We start from the raw sequence: 19,828 nt of genomic DNA, 5'->3' as shown, positions 1-19,828 counted from the left end.
GATTCGCCTATGAAGATATAAGGCGTTTCCCCCTGCTACTTCAATACTTTCAGCTTTTTAATAAATAAGGATGGGGCTGCGATGTTTACTTCTGGTACAGCAAGCAAGGAAGGGGCATTTATTTATTTATTTAAAAGGTTTTATATAGCGCTGGCTGGACCCAGGAGTATCAGAGCGCTTTACAAGTTGTATCGAACACACAGATTGATAATACAGCATTGGTACTTATGAGACAAGAAGATAAACAATTTGCACATGTGGCGCATAATTTAAATGGAGCAGAACATGTAAGATCTTGCAGAAAACAGACGAGGTGGCCACTGCTGCCAGTGGGTCTACACATTTCTGAATGTATGCCCTTGCCCAGCACGGAATTCATTGGCCTGATGCTGGAAAATAATTTCTTTACGTAGAACGGATAGAGCTGGATGACCATGGGAAATAGTTATTTTTAGTCTGCTTAGGCAGTACCTCTGCATTTTATTTTTAAAGTGTCATTAAGGTGCGGGCCAAAATTGCACGTCTATGCAAGTGTTGTGCACAAAAGCATTCATAATGATAAAAACAACAGATAATAAACTAAGCATTGGTAATAGGCATATAGGTACTTAGAGATGCTTAGATGCGTTGTACATTTCTCCTAAATAAAGATGCTAAATTGTTAATAATGAATATGGTCTCTAGCAGTTTTAGTAATAAAGTTCATATGAATAAGGTATGTTTGGTGCACACAGGAACCTTTTTCTAGATGAGCTGCCAGAGGAATCCGAGCACGGTGGTGATGTGGATACCAATGGTTAGACGGCCAGCTACAGGAGTGAAGCAGAGCATGGTCTAGCGCTGCAGGCGACCCAGGACTTCCGACTACCAGGGACACTATCATTCTAGAGCCAAATTTTATTTTCAGAAAATATTGCCATCTGGGACTTAAGTTCAATGTGTTCTGTTGAAGTGAGCCGAGACAACTATTCCCAGAATGCATTTGGTTGTTGAATTAGAGCCCAAGGAAAAGAACAGAAGTAATTGCTAAAAGGCGGGATGACTGCAAAGGTGATATGGCTGATTTAAAAATGTTTCACACAACGCTCTGCCTAGGCAATATCCTATCTCCATCACCCTCTTACAGGCTAGTCCTGCAAGCCAAGAATAACCCAGCCCCATGCGTGAGTCCCTCTTTACTCTTTAGTGCTGCATTTGCCGTTGAATACAGCTATCAGAGAAACAATTCCATGAAATATAAAGCTTACTTCTAGTTTGCCCAGCCATATGATAATCTATGCTAGTTTAATGTAGTAGTCAATGTGGACTTGGGCTGTCTGCTTACTGAAGCCAGGGGGCTCTCACGGTTTACGGAACCTCCCCGTGATTTGCAGCTGCCAGCGTCCCCCGCAGGGGGACAGCAGCAGGGCAGCCCTCTAGTGCCGACTAGTCGGAGCCCCCCCCCCCCTGGTCCCCCTGGTCCCCCAGGAAGGGGAGGCTCTCGGCGGCCTCACCAGCCCCTCCCTGTGGGCGGGTGCACCAGTGACGTGCGTCCAGGGATGGGACGCCTGGGGGCGGGACTGGTACTTAGGCCTCTGCTGCCTCCAGGTCGACCTCTTTTCCGGTCGTCCTGCTGCCTGCCTGCCTCGCTGCACCCACCCTATCCTCGTACCCAGCAGCTGGGCAGGCGGTGTGCAATTTGGATGTTCTAATGTTTTCTTTTGTGTTGCAGGCTGAGTTACAGGGCGATCTGGAGGCAGACGGGTACAGTAAGGGTACGTCTGCGGCAGACTAGTACAGTAAGGGTACCTCTGCCTGGCACAGTAAGGGTGCCAGAGCCAAAGACCTGGAGCCGCAGGGAGGTTCCGGAAAAACCGCGACGGCGCCCCGTTAGTCCTTCGGGCGGTTGGGGGGCCTGACCAACCAGGGGTGTGCCGTACCACGCACCGCCCTGAAAGGGGCGGGAGTATAAGACATGATCACGTGATCCAGAAGGGGATCTACAAAGGTGCTGCACTGTCCGGGCGTCGACTCACCGTGCTGGCTGGCTCATTAGGCGGGCGGGGCAGTGAGGGGCTGGATCGCCCGTAAGATAACCCACAAAACGGCATACTTTTGTTGTATGAAAATAAACCTGCAGCAGTTATTTTCCCATAAACAATGTGTCCGGCGTAATCATTATATGGGCAATGTAAAATGTGGAGGGGGAGCGGATAACGGTGTGGGCACTAGGGGCCAAAGACATTTAACAGAGGGGGCGAGGAGCCGGAACACAGGATGGGAGAGAGGCCCAAACTCAGCAGCATCAGGGGCCCGGCGCCAGAAGGGGATTGCGGTACAAAGGTGAGCGGACTGCTGTGCTGCTGGAGACGAGCAACGATCTGAGTGTGCAGGGAGCAAAGGGTGCTGCCGCTCCTCCAGCTCCTGCTGCCACAGGCTAATAATGTACTTTGCAGTCACAGTCCCGCAGTGACAGTGAAGAATAACATGCGCCTTAGCGACATCCGGGTTGCCAGAAGCAGGAATCGTATTGCGCAGTTCTGAATATAAATAAAAGTAAGTTAAGGTCAGACCTAAAAAGAAATCCTACGAGGTTTTAAGCATAAACAAAGTGAGAGAGAAATGAAGCATTAAGAGCATAGGATAAAAGCAACGTTTTTAAACACTTGTGAAAAGAGTTCATTGAGCGTGGTGACATAAGCTTCCATCTCCTGATGGCTAAGAATTCTCATTCTGCCACAATGTGCGCAACCGGTTTAATTTTCAGTTGACAGTAGCCACAACATCTCATCCCAAGAGCCCTGGACATGAAATCGCGGCATCTGCCCAAGCCTTAATCATAACCATTTCGTACTGCGAAAAATACAACTTTACTTATCGTGTGCAGTTTGTAACAGCGCTACAAGGCCCAATAATGTGACTGAACGTTGTCCAATAACAGCTCCTGGGACAAAGAATGGCACAACACAGTACAGACAATGTGAAAGGCTGTATATTAAAACAAGTCACCACGATATTTGTACAGAATTAGTACAGTCTCAAACGAATACATGTGCAGATTAAGTCAAGTTATGTAAACAATATGAGTTTAGAATCAGATATCAAGATTAGGAACGTGGGAGAGATTTTAGGGAAGGGTATTCCAAATTCGGAGGGTATTCCTGGAAAGGAGCATTTAAGGGCGCCCTTACTGAATGGTGGCATGTTGAGGCCAAATGACTTAAAGCTTCTTAGTACCCTACGGATGCCAGACAGTTTGTAGGTCGAGCTTGGACAGCGCATGCGCTGCTCTGAGAGCCATGCTGTATTGGAGTATGTACTTGAAGCCCCTAATGTCTAATGGTTGTGTCCCTGCAAGGACACCGTAGGTCACTGCTGTGGCATGTCCCTCTGTGGACACCGTACTATACTGTAACCTCACCAGCAGTCAGTTGGTGTTGACAGTTGACAGCTGGTGATGCCTGTGAAGACATTCCTTGCGCTCCGCCGACGGAGCCAGTGTTGGTTACATGAATAAAGAACTCGTTCAACGTTATGCAAGCCAGTGTCAATTAGTTCTTAACAAGTTGGCGACGAGAATGGGATGTTCATAAGAGAAGGACTTTCTAAGTAAATTGTCAGTGACAATGGACCACAGTTCATGTCAGACGCATTCAGAGCATACCCAGAAAGAAACCAGATTTAACACAAAACTACTTCCGTGTACCACCTAGCTGGAAACGGTGCAGTGGAACGGTTCATTAGGGTCTTACAAGGTATCATCCAGTTAGCCAACAGCAACAAGTTGTGCTGGAGACAAGAAATACTCAAAACAGTGTGGGCCTACTGGATTACTCCCAGTGACACCACAGGTCATAGCCCCTTCGCTCTTATGCGAGGCAGGACACCCCTCACAAAGGACAATGTGGGTTGGAACAAAGCTGCAAAAAGGGTGCACTGGTCAGCCTACCAAGTAAGGACAAAAGTAGAGCAGACGCAATTCAAATACAAAAATCGGTTTGACCAAAAGCACGGGTGCAAACCTGTAGAACTCAATGTTGGGGACACTATAAGGGTTAAGAAAAGCAGACACATAGGCAAGGGGCAGGACAGGTTCTCCACACCCCTGTCTGTACGTGAGTTATATTACAATTCTGCCTTTTTGAGTGACGGCAGAGTATGGCATTTCTCAGCCCTCTCTTTGTGTAAACACACAGTAGAGAACTCAGCCAGAAGCTCACAGGAGACAACCGGTAGTGAGCAACCACAACAGATTTCTATCAGATTCATCTGACTACGAGTCTGATCGTGAGACTGTCATGCATGATGCCCGTAACCCATCACAGCCTCTCCACAGCCTGCTAACTGGGAACAAGCATCCCCACAGGGTAGCAACACGAGTAGCGTAAGCAGACAGCTGCCTCCCATTCCAGAAGCGTGTAGAGCTTTCACTGTCTAAACTAGTAGGTCTGGAAGAAGAATTTGACCCCCTGTGAGACTCTCTGATTACAATTGTGATTAGTTTTTCCTCATTATATTCCTTTGTACTTTATCATGCATTCTCAACCTTTTCACCTCTCCTCTCCTTCAAACTCTTTCTCTCTCTTTCACTGTCTCCTCTTCATCAGTATCTCTCCCTGTTCCTTCCGGGGAAGATGTGTTATGTCTAATTGTTTGCGTCCCTGCGAGGACACCATAGGTCACTGCTGTGGCATGTCCCTGCGTGGACACCGTACTGTACTGTGACCTCACCAGCTGTCAGTTGGTGTTGACAGTTGACAGCTGGTGATGCCTGTAAAGACATTCCTTGAGCTCCGCCGACGGAGCCCGTGTTGGTTACATGAATAAAGAACTTGTTCAACGTTATGCAATCCTGTGTCATTTGAGTTCTTAACAGCCCCGCCCACTCTCCGCTCATATTTGTCATTGGCTTGTGTCATTGTCCTTCTTAAATGCTGGCTTCTGATTTGTTATTAGTCTTGATAGTCCCTCCTTAGTACCGGCTTGTCTTAATTTGTAACCTTCCACGAGGACTGGCCCTTTTACTTCGGTTGTTACACGGTACGTCCTCATTAGTCTATAAGCACGAATTTCTTTAATGAGCTTCTCTTACTGCTGGAGGGCAGGTGGGTTTCTTGTGCGCAGTTGTGACCACAGGCTTGTTTATTTAACTCGGAGCAAACGGGGAGCTCTTCAGGGGCCATGGGAGACAGAAGGAGGCAACTCAGCGATGCCTTCAAGTATTTGGAGTGCAATAGGTCTAGCATTTGCGAGAGTTTAAGCCACTGGCATTGTAAATGACAATGCCTTTTATTTATGATAGAAAAACCTAAACATATATAAAAGGCATTGTCATGTGCAATGCCAATAGGTCAAACTCGCGTTAATGAGAGACCTAATGCATTGCAGATGCTTGGTGAATGAGGAAAAGAGCAAGCTTTGCCCGTGAAAGTCATTTAAAGAAATTGAGGGAATGTGAAATGTTTCGCAGATCTGAGCCTCATTCAATATGCATGAGGATTCTTGGAATCATAGCAGGACAACAGGCCTACCATCTCCTGTCCTTCCGCCATCCCAGTCACACATGACACATTGAGGTATATCCCCAGGGGGTAAACACTTGGGTATATATACACCATCTCTTGTTAAGGTAGTCAGAGGAGAAAAGGACTTCCATACTGACACACTGACCTGAGACACTGAGGCTCCAGCACGCAGACACTCCAGTTCGCAGTGGTCTGAAATCCCTTGCGGGATGTCCATCTCGAGACCTAGACGGGGTCCCACAGTCTCTCACTTCAGGTAATGGGGTTAACTTTATCCCAGATGTATTCTTGGCTTTACACCCACATACATGCTAGGTACATCTAGTTAGGGACACATCTTAGGAGTACGCATTTACTACTGTCATGTATTTTATATACTTCCCTGTATTCACTGTTTTAGCACAATGGTAGAAATCAACCACCTTTTTACTCTGTTAGCGCTTATTATCATTTATATCTGTTACTGTCAAATGGTTGTTTCAGCACACCTATTTTACACGAGAATGACGCTGGGTGTATAAATACTTATTAGAAAATGTCCCCCCGTTTATTCTGTGTATCTCGCTGAGACAAAGTGAGCATGAGTGACTGGGCAAAAAGTACACTGTTTCCACGATCCCTGATGGGACAGGGTTGTCATGTTTGATAGTTGCCAAGAACTATTCTCTCCTTGGTAAGAAGTGCTTCTAGTGGCACTGTGAGCTAGCTAGTATACAGGCTAACATATTCGGTAGGGGTGTCTAGAATCAGTCTGAACCCAATCCTACAGTATATCCTGTCTAAACATGTAGATTCTATGTAGGTTTTTTTAGGAACTACAAGACAATTGGATGCAGAGATATTTATTACAACGTCTCCTCTGTTAGGACAATGGCACTGATATGCCGCTTACCATCTTGTTTTCTAAGTCCCATGTATGATTTTTTTTTGTAGTTTAGCATGACCACAGCTGCCCAGTGTTGAGATCAGCTTGTGTGGTGTGTGTGACCATTACTGCCCGGAATACCTAGCCATTGTTGGGGCAGCATCTGCCCATTGTACCCAGTGTGTTAAGGTCTGCATCTCCCGAAGTCATGCCCGAAGTCATGCCCAGCCAGAAGTGACTGGATCTGCCTCGTGTGTCTGGCCCAATCATGGCCCCAGGAAGGACCTGCTAGATCTGGCATGGGCATGTCACTAAGACCCCCAATTTCAGAGGCACTTGCCTTTTGTCCTTCTGGTACCATGTCAGACTATAACTGCTTTCTCCACTTCTGCTGGGCGCACTATTGAGATGGGCCAAGCAGGCACAGAGAACTGGTGGTTGGCATGCATCCTCTCCCACAGAATGGGAGCTGGGCGGTGGAGCCGATTTAACTGGATTTTTTCACCGTTGACTGGTAAGCCTCAGAACTGTGACTGAGAACCGAACGCATCAATTTTGGAGTAACAGAGACTGCATCTCAGCTTTAATCACACTGCTACCTTATACTCCATATGAGGGGTGCACCTAGAACCTGTGGTAGGACGGGGTTAGGTTTAGGGGTGAGATCTTAAATCAAGAGGGAGGTAGGAAGAAAGCAGAGAGAGGCTCTACATGTATTAAAAAGCACACATGCACTAATTGCAGCTGTTTGAGTAGTCTGTAGCACTGCAATGGAGTGTAATAAAGTAATGTTTGTTTATAAAGATAAGCACTGGGCATTCCTTTAGTGAGTTGTTGAATGAGTGTTCAGTTCTGACCTTGAACAACTCCACCCTAACTCCCTGAGTCTGCCTGCCATCCCTACCATTGATAGGTAAGTGCAGAAGAGGGTTGTATTTGACCAGTTTGAAAAAGTCATTCTAGGATGAACACTGGGCATCAAAGACCAACGACCCCAAACTCCACAGTCAAGGCCTAGCCGCCCCTCAGACACCACCTCGTACTCAGTCTGACAAATTGGAAATGCTTTTTATGAATTGTGAAATAAACTTTTAAGGCAAAGGTAATTTTGACTATAATTCAAATCATATGAATTGATTAAAGTAAAGCTTAGTTGTGGAGCTCATTTTCACCAAGAAGGTGTAACTTATTAAATATGATAGTTTAGCAATTGCAGGATATGTTCATCAAGTGATATAGCATTATTATACTTCAGGAGCATAATATATACCCACAAAAATATTTCAGCGCGTTAAATACTGCAAACATTGTACTGAAATGGAGATGAAAAGCCTGAATCAGGGCAAGGTTGCCTTAGTTGTCTATCCTTCTGAGATTAGTAAATTAAATATCATTAAAATATTAATCGGAATAACAGTAGCAACTGTTATTTTATAGCAGGTAGACATGGAAGAAGTCTTGAATAAGATGCTATATAAAAGAACAAGTCCTTACATTTGGAGTTATACATTACCTATGCAATCCTGATTATCGACATAGTGTACTTCATTAACTCCAAGGCCTTCTTTTTGATAGAGTTCTTGTTCCTAATTCAATAGAAATAATACATACATGCTTAGATGAGTGACCTTTTAACCAATACTTTAGTCTACAATGCACAAAACACATGAAGCTGAGCTTTTTAATAGAAACATAATCAAAGCGTGATCGGACACCATTACACTAAAATAGCATCTACTATATATGATTATCTTTGTAAAATGTTTCTAAAAAAACAAACAGAAAATATAGAGCTCAAAGACAGAATTTTATATTAAGCCCTGCTTCTTAAAAAATATATATTTAATATTCTTCATAATCCCACTAGTTTGACTTTTCACATACAATTATCCTGGTTGACAGATATAACAGGAACACTCCAGGTTATAATGAATTACTTGAAGAGCTCCATACCAACTCACTATACAGTGTAGAAGGTACTGTATGATATATATCCTAAAAAAAAAACAATAGTTAGCACGACCTCTGAAAAACATGCAAATCATATTAATGCAGACTGCATAAAGATTGGACCGTATTATGAGTTTGGCGGTCCCATGGACTGCCAAACTCATGGTGGCGGTGCGACTACCACCGCACCAGTGGTCCGATCGCCCTATAACAAGTAGGGCGGTCAGACCGCCATGGCCCGCTGCTGCCACCAGAGATCCGCGATCCCTGGCGGTGTTGCAGCGGTCTTGAGGCCGCAATATGCTTGGCACATCTTCTGCGTCCAGCCAAGCATATTACGAGTTTCCTCTCCACCACCGTTTTCGTGGCGGTGAGCCCACCATTAAAACTGTGGCGGAGAGAAAACACAGGTGTTGCCTCTGTGCCAGGGGATGCTTGCAGGGGTACACATGGTGTGCGCCCGGTCTGCAAGCACCCCCAGTTCCTGCAGAGCATGGACCTGAGAATTCATGCCCTGCAGGAACTTGCTTTGGCGTGCAGTGACTTTTTTATAGACACCCCCATGGGATGGCCAAAGAACTGCCCGCCACTGACTAAAAAAGTCGGAACCTGGCGGGCAGTGTGCCTATGGGTTTGGGTGTGCGGGGCGGTCCCGCTCTCGCACTGCCAAACTCATAATAAGCCCATCTATGCCTATGTTATGTTATCAGATTTGTAGAGTGCATGGCTGCCCTAGCGATGGGGCGTCCCAATGCTAGATCCACAGGTAATGACTGTAGGGCGAGACGGAAACAGAGAAAACAATCAAGGGAAGAGTCAGGTCTTAACTGCCTTCCTAAAAACCTTATGATCTTGTAGGTTCCTGATAGTGTTCGGGAGAGCATCCCAGAGAGAAGCAGCCAAAACGCGGAACAAGCGATCACCTGCCCGAGCTCTTCTGACATGTGGTGCATATGAGATGTTGGTGTGAGGAGCTTTAGCCTTTCCTTGCACTTTGTTGTTGTGTATCTATTTTGCAAAACCACAGTGCCTTTGCTTCACCATGTATCAGTGTATGGACACGCTTGTGGGCTTTCTCAAGCTTCTGACTTGGAGTGCTACTTGCAGAAAGAGTCCAGTACAGTATGGAGACTCACAATAAAGTCACCTTGTGCTGCTCACAAACTAGCACAACTGTTTACGGTTCTAGTAACAAAATAAAGAGTCCACCAATATAAGTTAAAATATCAGTAACTGTTTACGGTAAAGCCTTACTATACTTCACTTAGTTATTTTACATTAAGAAATAAAATGACACAGATACGGTTTAGGCTATCGAAGGGCAATATAAAGAGGACACAAGTAATGGTATAAGCAGAAAATAATCTCTGGATGCATAGGCTCTTGACAGAGATTTATGGCTTCTCTGCTGATATACAAACATTAAAGAGTGCACTAGAGGTGGGTCAGGCACTGAAGGCACGGGCCAGAAGTGTAGCTCCTGCTCAGTATGAGGTGCTCTAGCTTAAAACAAGCCGAGTTTTTATGTGGCATCTCCCTGCCACTCACGATCTAACATGATGTGCCTCGAATTTAGACAAAGCATTAACCTTTGAATGTGAAACCAAACAACCTGGGATCAGCCCTGGCTTCCACACTTGACGAACTTGAGCAATCATAGGCAAATATTTAATTTCACTGTGCCTCCTTTTTTAGGTTGTAGCCTACGGTTTCCTAACGACATCTTGGGGACATTTAGAAAGTTGACCTAGGTATGCATTCCGCCCATTGCTTACCTTTGGCTTTGTGATTTGTAAATCAAATGTTCTGACTGTTCATTTGCTGGCTTTATTTACTTGTTAATGTTAATGTTATTGGGATTTATATAGCGCTCGGCTGCCCCAGCAAAGGGGCGTCCCGGCGCTGCGAGCAAAACTAAAAACAGAAAAAAGAGAGTGCCAAAGGAGAAGAGGTGCGGTTACTGAAAGAGGTGGGTTTTGATGGCTTTCCTGAAAGCCAGAAGGGCCTGCATACCACGGATAGTTTCCGGGAGGCTGTTCCAGAGCTTGGCAGCAAGCAGGCTGAAGGATCGACCGCCCATTCTGGCAAGATTGGTACGGGGAATGACCACCAGATGTTGTCCTACTGAACGCAGTGGCCTCCCAGGAATATACTCCGTCAGGAGGGGGCACAACATCGGGGGGGAGGCGGTTTTAAGGATTTTGAAGGCAAGACAGAGTGCCTTAAACTGAATCCTTTTTCCCACCGGGAGCCAGTGCAGTTTTTTCAGAGCTCCAGCCGCTGAGGAGTGGCGGGGGAGACCTACCAACGCTCTGGCGGCTGCGTTCTGCACTCTCTGAAGTCTGGCAGTTTCCGCCTGGTTAGCGCCCAATAGGAGGGAGCTGGCATAGTCCAGCCTAGAAAGGATGGTAGCTTGGACAATTACCTGGCGGGTGTGACAGTTGAAGAACTTCAGCGTAGGTCTTAAATTGCGCAGGATGCCGAAGCAGGTGGCTGTGACTTTTTTGGTATGGTGAGTGAATTTCAGTGCTGAGTCGACCCAGACTCCCAGATTTTTTACACATTCCTTGGGCTTAGGCGGTTGGCCTAGAGTATCAGGCCACCAATTACCGCCCCAGGCTGCGGTGTTTTTCCCCAAGAGCAGTATCTCCGTTTTCCCCGCATTGAGCTGGAGGAAGTTCGCCGTCATCCAGTTGGTGATGTCAGTAAGGGTCTGCTTGAAATGATGGGCCTCCAGACCGTTGTTACCATTGAGAGCCACCACCAACTGGGTATCAACTGCGTAAGATACTAACGTCAGACCACTGTGTTTAACCACTTCTGCTAGTGGTCGGACGTAAACATTGAACAGGGTGGGGCTAAGTGATGACCCCTGAGGCACCCCCTGTCCAATGTTGTGCCCTTTTGAGATGTAAGGGGGGGTGGACACTTTAAAGGATCTGTTGGCAAAGAAGTCTTTAAACCATCCCAGGGCCGTACCTGTGATTCCAGCCTCCTCCAATCTCAACAAGAGGACCTCGTGTGACACCGTATCGAAGGCAGCACTGAGATCCAACAGGATCAGTGCTGCCGTTCCGCCGGTGTCAAGAATGGTACTGAGGTCCTCTGTAACACTAAGCAAGGCTGTCTCGGTGCTGTGACCAGCTCTAAACCCGTGTTGGGAGTCATCCAGAATGTTATTGGATAGGAGGAAGTTGGTGAGGATGGTGTTAACATGTGCTTCTATGATTTTAGCAGGCCAAGGGAGAAGAGAGATGGGCCGAAAATTTTCAGGAAGGGTAGGGTCCAGGGTGGGCTTTTTCAAGATGGGGGATACCCATGCCTGCTTCCATTTAGAGGGAATTTTGGCCGTAGAAAGAGACCGGTTAATAATATTCCGTATTGGTTCCGTGACAAGCTCATTGGCTGCACAGAAGGTCTCGGGTTTTAGGGGGTCGGCCGGGGAGCCAGATTTTATTTTTTTACAGATATTATAGAAACTCTCACGTTCTAGTGTGGGGAGGGAGGACAGACAAGGCCTACTAGGGTCTAAAATAGCGGAAAACTGAGGGGAATAGGGGAAGGTCTCAAAAATTTTCTTGATTTTGTTGGTAAAGAAATTGGCCATGTTATTACATAGGTCTGGAGAGGTGGCAGCAGAAATGGTGGTTTTTTTTGCAGTAAGGTCTTTTAAAATTTTAAAAACAGTTTTAGAGGCATTAGTGCTACTGTTGATTTCGGTGGCATAATAAGCCGCCCTTGTTCTACAGACATGACGATGATAGGTTTTTTGTAATTGAACATAGTTATGCTTGAGGTTGGTATCATAATTTTTCCTCCATCCTCTTTCCGCCTTTTTACATTCCTTTTTCAGGGTGGCTAATTCTGAGTTGTACCAGGGGCTGGCCGCGTGGGCACGAGCCTTAACCCACTTAGCTGGGATCAGGGAGTCCAGAGCTTGGATTATCCATTGACAAAACTGATCATATCCTAGGTCAATGTCGTCACTCAGGGGAGGGGGATTAATCCTTAAGAGATTATGAAGCTCCTCCAAGCGGAGTTTTCTCCACGGACGCTTCTGGACTCGAGGGGTAGGTGCAGATGCAGGGGCGGATTTGCAAGGGACTGTCATGATCACCAAATGGTGGTCTGTCCACGCCATAGGAATAGGTGTATCAACGATCCCATTCTCAATGTTGGAAAAGATGGGATCAAGGAGGTGTCCCGCTCTATGGGTGGGGCCACTCACGAGTTGATTAAGCTGGAGGGCGGCAATATCCGCAAGAAAGGTGGAGATTTTAGGTTCAGTGTCCCGGTCAAGGTGTAGGTTAAGGTCGCCTATGATCGTAAGATTGGAGGTTTTAGTGATGTTAGTGCCCAGGTATTGTAGGAGCGAGTTGATGAAAGGAGTGTCCGCGCCAGGGGGTCTATAAATCAAGAGGCCAGTAGCGCAAAATTGAGGGTTGACTTTAATGGAAAACCTAGCACTTTCGCTGCCCCTAATGTCAGCTTTAATTAATTGGCAGGCGAGGTGCGATTTAGCTATGAGTGCAAGTCCGCCCCCTCTAGAATTTCTGTTCACGGTAAATGTAGTGAACCCAGTAGGGGTGGCGAGGTTGATGACCGAGTCCATGTCGTCATGGAGCCACGTCTCGGTCATAAACAAGGCATCAAGGGAGTAGTCAGCTAGGAGATCATGTATGTCAAGATGATGCTTCTGCATCGATCTGACATTGAGGTGTCCCATCCTAAGGGTTGTCTGAGTGGATAGAGGAGGTTTTGAGTTTCATTTAGTGAGAGTACATAACTTGGAAGGGTGAGGCAATGGATGCAAAATATGAGCAGGGTACCGCCTGGAACAGGTGCAGATATGATGCTGAAGATTCAATAACTCTTGCTTGGAGTAGTACATCCTACCATGCAGGTTGCAGCCCCAGAATAGCAGGGGATCTGGCGCCTGGCGCGGCCTAAGCGCGGACGGGCGCAGACGGGCTGACTCAGGCCAGACTCCGGCGCAAGGGACGGCGCTCCCGCAAACGCGACCGCTAGCGCGGGAAACTGCTGTTTCCTTTTATGTGGGACACTAGAGCGCTCCCACCGCTCTTGCCCTCACAAAGATGGCCGCCGTGAAAGGAACTTCCTAGCCCTTCGTAAAGCCCCAAAACGGCCGATAGAGCCGTGCAAATGATGCGAAAATGAGTGCAGGTAGGCTGAGAGAATGCTGTCTGCAACACAGTATGAAAAAGTACAATTTTAAAATAACGCTAAAAACGAGCTAAGTGACTCGCAAATGACACACAATACACTAGTACACATCAGTGCATTACTGGTCGCGTTTTTAGAGTGTAACTCGCCAAGAATCTCGCGAGCACGGTCAGAGGGCTCCTTTTATGGGGGACACTAGAGCGCTCCCACCTCTCTTGCCCTCACAAAGATGGCCGCCGTGAAAGGAACTTCCTAGCCCTTCGTAAAGCCCCAAAACGGCCGATAGAGCCGTGCAAATGATGCGAAAATGAGGGCAGGTAGGCTGAGAGAATGCTGTCTGCAACACAGTATGAAAAAGTACACTTTAGGCAGTCCATCTCTAGTTCCTCCCTCCCGTTGCCCAAACCTTGTTTACTGTATTGTTCCACAAACTCACTTTCTGTAAACAGGCCTTTAAATCTTGTTCTTTTCTTGTCACATTTACTGAGCACTCAAAAACAGAGTTCAAATGTCAGGCTGTGTCTTTCCGGGAGCTTGGTGTTTATTTTTCTTTCTCCGACTTCAAAGTGAGAGGATTTATGTGACAATCATTCTGGCTACTGGAGGGAATGTTTGAGGAAGGCTGTACGGTGTTACTTTTTTTCTAGCACACAACAAAATGTAAATGTCTGTAAATGTACTGTGCTGATGATCAAATTAATACATTGGATGATGACATTTCCAAACATTATCATTTGTGCGGTGTATATTTTTATGCACTCTACTCTGTACTTTGACCTAGCATTACTTTCACCACTCCTGAGGCGGAAGCCGGGAGCTGTTATTTTGCACATGTTTTGTAAAAATAACTTTTGTAATTTTTAAAACTCCACTTTGATACCGGTTTTAAATTGCGCCTCATCTCGCCGCCTTTACTGCCCCCACTCAGCCGAGTAGGCGCTGAGTTACTTTGGTCCACGGAGGCTGCCTGGAAGGTTCAGTGGCCATCTTGGGGAGGCACGCTGGTTGGCGAACTAGGTTCTCTGGCACGCGCTCAGACGGTTTAAATCTAGACGGCCATGTCTCCGCGCAGCGGACGCGAACAGCGGATGCGCTTCCCTTGCGCAGAAGGAGCGCCAAAGGAAAGCCCGTCTGCGCCCGTCCGCGACAGGACGGGACCAGGGGCCGGTACGTCGGGACCTAACATATCCGATAATTTTAGATATAGTGAGGAGCAGCTCTGGAGTCTGAGAAGTAACCTCATTTCCTCATGCCCCCACCCTATATTGCCTGAAGAGATACTGACCCCTTGCCCTCACGGCAAATTTGTTATCGGGCCATCTGAAAGTCCTGCTCACATAGAGGGAAGAGTTAAGCCATATTTTCTAGCTCTTCTCAACTGCCGCTGTTGTTGGAAGATCAAGTCCCCGATATCCTCTTTTTAACTGAAACCTGGTTAAATGAGGTCTCGGACTCTGACGTAGTCCGAGCCCTGCCGCCAAACTATGCAATGAGTAGGCAGGATCGTCTGAAGGGGCAGGGGTTGCAATTATTTATAGAAGTACATTTGGATGTCGGACTTCTAGTAGTCCTCTTCTAGACTGTGAGTGTATGTAATTTGTCATCTCTTTCTCCCCCACATGCACTTTTTCGGGGATCTTGGTGTACCGACCCCAGGAGCACACACTCATTTCTGCAATAATCTCCATGATAAGATTACCCATATTATTAGTTCTGCCCCCAATTTCTCCATCTTGGGCGATTTTAACATTCACCTTGATGAGCCGGAGACACCTCCGGCACAAGATCTAATGGAAGGGCTTGGTATGCTACAGCTTAATCAAATCGTAGCCGGTCCTACTCATTCCGCAGGCAATACGATCAACCACTTTTTTACCAACTTAGATAATATTAATTGGGAAAAGTCGCTTTTTGTTTTGTTCCATGGTCAGATCATTTTCTGCTATCATTTATGTGGTCGCCCCCTGACCAAAATCATCCGGTCAGATTAACTAGGAAGCTGAGCCGTATCTGGTCTAGACTCTCTCTAGACGACTGGGCAGTTCATCTGACTAAATCCCCCCCCCCCTTCTGTGATAACCCGGTCACGGCCAACTCTTCTTTTAACAGCTGGTTAGAGGCTTCTCTTGATCTTACTCTTCCCAAATCAGAGGATTGCCATCGCATTGGGTCCAATAAAAAGCCCTGGTACTCGCACGAATTAAAATTGCTTAAGCAGAGCTGCAAGCAGTCGGAACGTAGTTGGAGAAAAGATTTTTCCGACGATAGTAAAGTTAAATACAGACTGGCAGTACGGACATATAAAAACCAAATAAAAACAACGCAATCAGCATACTACCAAGATAAGATTGACGCGGCCGCCAACTCCCCGAGGGAAATCTTTAAACATTTTAAATCTCTGGTCACTCCCCCCAGCCCTCATAATAAAACATTGGATCATCAGAAACTCTGCGATGAGCTTGCTAATTTCTTTGCCTCCAAGGTGGCAACCATCTATGCCCCGTTCCACCATATGGAGATTAATTCTCCAGCATCAACCCCCGTACTCCCTGCCATGCTGGAGTCCTTTCCCTTGCTTGATGTAGCCACAGTTGAAAGACTTCTTGAGAACCTCAAATCTGGTTCCCCTTCAGATGTCGCGCCTCCATCTGTTCTTAAGTTGGCCTCTGCGACTGTTTCCCCTGTCATTAGGGATGTTATCAACTCTTCACTGGCAGTGGGTCTAGTTCCTCCTCTTTGGAAGCAGGCTAAAGTCAAGGCACTACTAAAAAAAGCCAGTCTAGACACCGAAGACTGGTCAAATTATCGCCCTATATCCTTACTGCCGGGGCTGGGTAAAATGGCGGAGAAATATGTAAACTCCGTTTTATCCTCGTTTATTGAGGCCAACCACCCAGACGGGTTTTAGAAGTAGGCAGGGTATGGAGACTGCTTTGGTTGCCGTGGTCGAGGAGGCTAGAAAAATTGTTGACACTGGCGGCTGCGCTGCAGTGGTCCTGTTGGACCTCAGCGCAGCCTTCGATATGGTCAACCATCTGCTCATGATCCAGCGCTTGAGGGAGGTAGGAGTCACCGGGACTGCCCTTAAATGGGTTAATTCCTTTCTTGCTGACAGAACCTTCGCCGTGTTTGATGAGGAAGCAACCTCTAAACAGATTCCCCTGCAATATGGCGTTCCCCAGGGTTCTTCTTTGAGCCCCACCATGTTTAATATCTACATGAGGCCTTTGGCTGATGTGGTTCTTCCCTGGGGAGTTCAATTGGTCACCTACGCCGATGATACGCAGTTGGTTGTTTCTCTCTCTCGCGCCGACGTAGCTGAGACAGAGATGAATTACCTATCTCCCTGTCTTACTAAGGTTCTGGCATGGATGGACTCCTCCTTCCTAAAGCTGAATGGGGCAAAGACGGAAATCATGATGCTAGGGTACAAGGCCCCCATCAATCTAGATCCGTGGTGGCCGGAGTGTCTGGGCCCCCCTCCAGCCCCTAAAAACCAAATTAAGAGCTTGGGTGTTTGGCTGGACCCTAGTTTGGGTTTTCAAGTACAGGCACGCAAGGCTGCTGCTACTTGTTATGGTCTGTTTAGATCACTAAGGAAGGTCCTGGCCCTACTCCCCTCCAAGGCTAGACGCCTCCTTGTCCAGACACTTATTTTATCCCATTTGGACTATGGGAACGCGGTTTATCTGGGCGCACCATTAGGCACTATTAAAATCCTTTAGTCTGTCCAGAACTGTGCGGCCCGACTACTCATGGATGTCCCTAAACGTAGTTCTGCAAAGGCTGCACTGCAAGCTCTGCATTGGCTGCCGGTGCAGGAGAGGGTCCGGTTCAAGGCCATGTGTATGGTCCACAAGTCAACCATTGACAATGGCCCGGCCCTCCTACGTCCTATGTTTCTTCACCATCATATCACTCGATCTCTCAGATCTAATCACAAAAACTTGCTGATAGTTCCCAGGGTCAAACGGACGCGTATGGGTGGCCGACGTTTTTCATTTCACTCAGCCAAATTGTGGAATCAGCTCCCAGACTGTATCCGGCTGGAATCCAACCATCTTGCCTTCAGGAAGCGGTTGAAGACCTTTCTTTTCAAGTGAGCGGTGATTCGTGTCTGGTCTAAAGCGCTGGGATGCCCTCGGGTAGCCATGCGCTATACAAGCATGTAATCATTCATTCACTACTCCACTGTGCGCAAGTGCACTCTATGCCTAGCCCCACTATGCCACTCTACAACACTGCACTCTACTGTGAAACAACCTACTCTACGCCACCGCACTCAGCACCACTCCACTCTATGTCAAAGCACTCTACCCCATACTACTCTACTATGCACCACTGCACTCCACAACACTCTACGCCACTCCACTAGATGCCACGCTACTCTGCAACACTGCACTTTATGCCATTGCACTCTACGCCAATGTACTCTACTCTTTACTACTCTACTGTACACAAGTGCACTCTATCCCAATCCCCTTTATGCCACTCCCCTCAACTCTGTACCATGCACTCTACTCTGAAACCACCTACTCTTTGCTGCTGCACTCAGCACCACTCCACTGTACGACACTGAACTATGCCAAAGCACTCTACACCACTTTAATTGAAACCAATGCACTCTATGCCAATCTACTCTGCATCACTGCACTCTATGCCACTGTACTCTATGCCACTGCACTCTATGCCATTGTACTCCGTAACTGCACTCTATGCCACGCTATTCTACTGTATCATATGCCACTCTACTCTGCACAACTGCACACCAAGCCAAAGAACTCCACACCCCTCTACTATATCAAATCAAATCAAATATAACTTTATTCGATTGTTAAAAAGCAATTATAAAAGTGTACATAAAAAACATTCCATTTAAAAGATTCATTAATTCATTTTACAATCTCATGGCGTACAGGAACAAGAAAAAACAACAATAAAGTGCTTCATAATTCATAATATATCATATCTTAAAGTGCATCATGTAGGCATACTTTTTCTGCTACGCATCACATTTTTCAGATACAAGGTAATTGTTGCAACACATAAATGGTTGTCGATGGCCCATCTCTCTAAGCAAAGGCAATAAAACATTATGTCTAATTAAGCGATAAAATTCACAAAAAAGAACATGTAATGTACTCTGTGGTGATACATTATCACAGTACCAGGGAGGTAATTCATGGATCCAATTGTTTGTTTTTGGAAAACCAACAAGTCTGTGGAAAATTCCAAATCTAAAACGAGACAGTAGAAATCTATCATTATTATCAGGCACATAGATCAAATAGGGTTGAATATTAAAAGTTGATAAAATCATTTGATGATGCAGGACAGTAGGTTTTAGAACCTCAGATGTAACTCTTAAGGAATCCAAAAAAGCCAAACCCTCCTTCTATAGTTCTTTGCGCGAAATGGCTGAGATAGTAAGAGGATTTAGAAAGTAATCTAACTTTCCAATATCTGTTAGAAATTTACATACATAGCTCAGCCATGGTATCCTCATGGCTCCTTCTAATTTTAAAATATCTGTCATAATATCTCTATTAAGCTTGGTTTCATCCTCTGTCCATAGTCTGTGCCATAATAGCACAGGCTCCAGCTTAATTAAATCAGATATAAAGGCAAGACCCAATCCTGCATGGCAGCTATAATTCGGGGTGCTCTTGGGAACTGCAAGGATAAACTTTAAGAAGGAGTTTTCCACCACCTGGATAGGTGTGGGGTCAGCAAGGCCCCACACTCCACTACCATAAGTTGCACCAGACACACATTTGGCGTTATAGATCTTAATTAACTCCACTGGAGGTCTGGTGCCTAGTTTCTTAGAGAAATTCTTGAGGGCAGCAGTCGAGCGAGCCAACGCAATATACCCAGGTACGAAAATTGCTTAGTGGATTCAAGCTTCTGGCCTGCTATAAAAATGGCCTTCTTGGGTTTATGGTACCTGCCACAATGCATGGTAAAAGTTTTAGATGTATTGACTCTTAAACCCAACTCCTTCATGTAGAGGAAAAAACTATCCACCACACGCTGGAGTCCCACTTGAGTACGTGACATCAGCACAGCATCGTCAGCGTACAAAAGCGCCGGGATTGGGCGGCCGGCAACATATGGGGGATCTAAGCTATTATTGCACAGATCTTTTTCAAGTCCATTAATACACAAATTAAAAAGGAAGGGGGCCAGGACACAGCCCTGTCTGACACGCTCCTGATTGGAATTTTATCAGTGCGTTCCCCCTTCAGGCCATAACGAACGCGGCTGATGCGTCGCTATAAAAACATTTAAGATAATAAATAATATTTTCATCAACCCCAAGTTG

The 19,828-nt window shown here is 46.3% G+C and overlaps 1 protein-coding gene across 8 annotated transcripts in view; it reads right to left on the bottom strand.

The window, feature by feature from the left end:
- MYO6 (myosin VI) overlaps positions 1–19,828 on the bottom strand; it is a 909,629-nt gene that overhangs the window by 344,908 nt on the left and 544,893 nt on the right. For all 8 annotated transcript variants that reach the window (XM_078648084.1, XM_078648085.1, XM_078648086.1 and 5 more), the window contains exon 15: positions 7,883–7,955. In XM_078648084.1, coding sequence (XP_078504210.1) covers positions 7,883–7,955 — 73 coding nt within the window. The remainder of the gene's footprint in view (positions 1–7,882; positions 7,956–19,828) is intronic.

The sequence above is a fragment of the Lissotriton helveticus genome, chromosome 6 (assembly GCF_964261635.1).
Source record: "Lissotriton helveticus chromosome 6, aLisHel1.1, whole genome shotgun sequence".
Lineage (NCBI taxonomy): Eukaryota > Metazoa > Chordata > Amphibia > Caudata > Salamandridae > Lissotriton > Lissotriton helveticus.
Note: the sequence above shows the minus strand (reverse complement) of the source record. Positions and strands in the feature narration are given on the sequence as shown.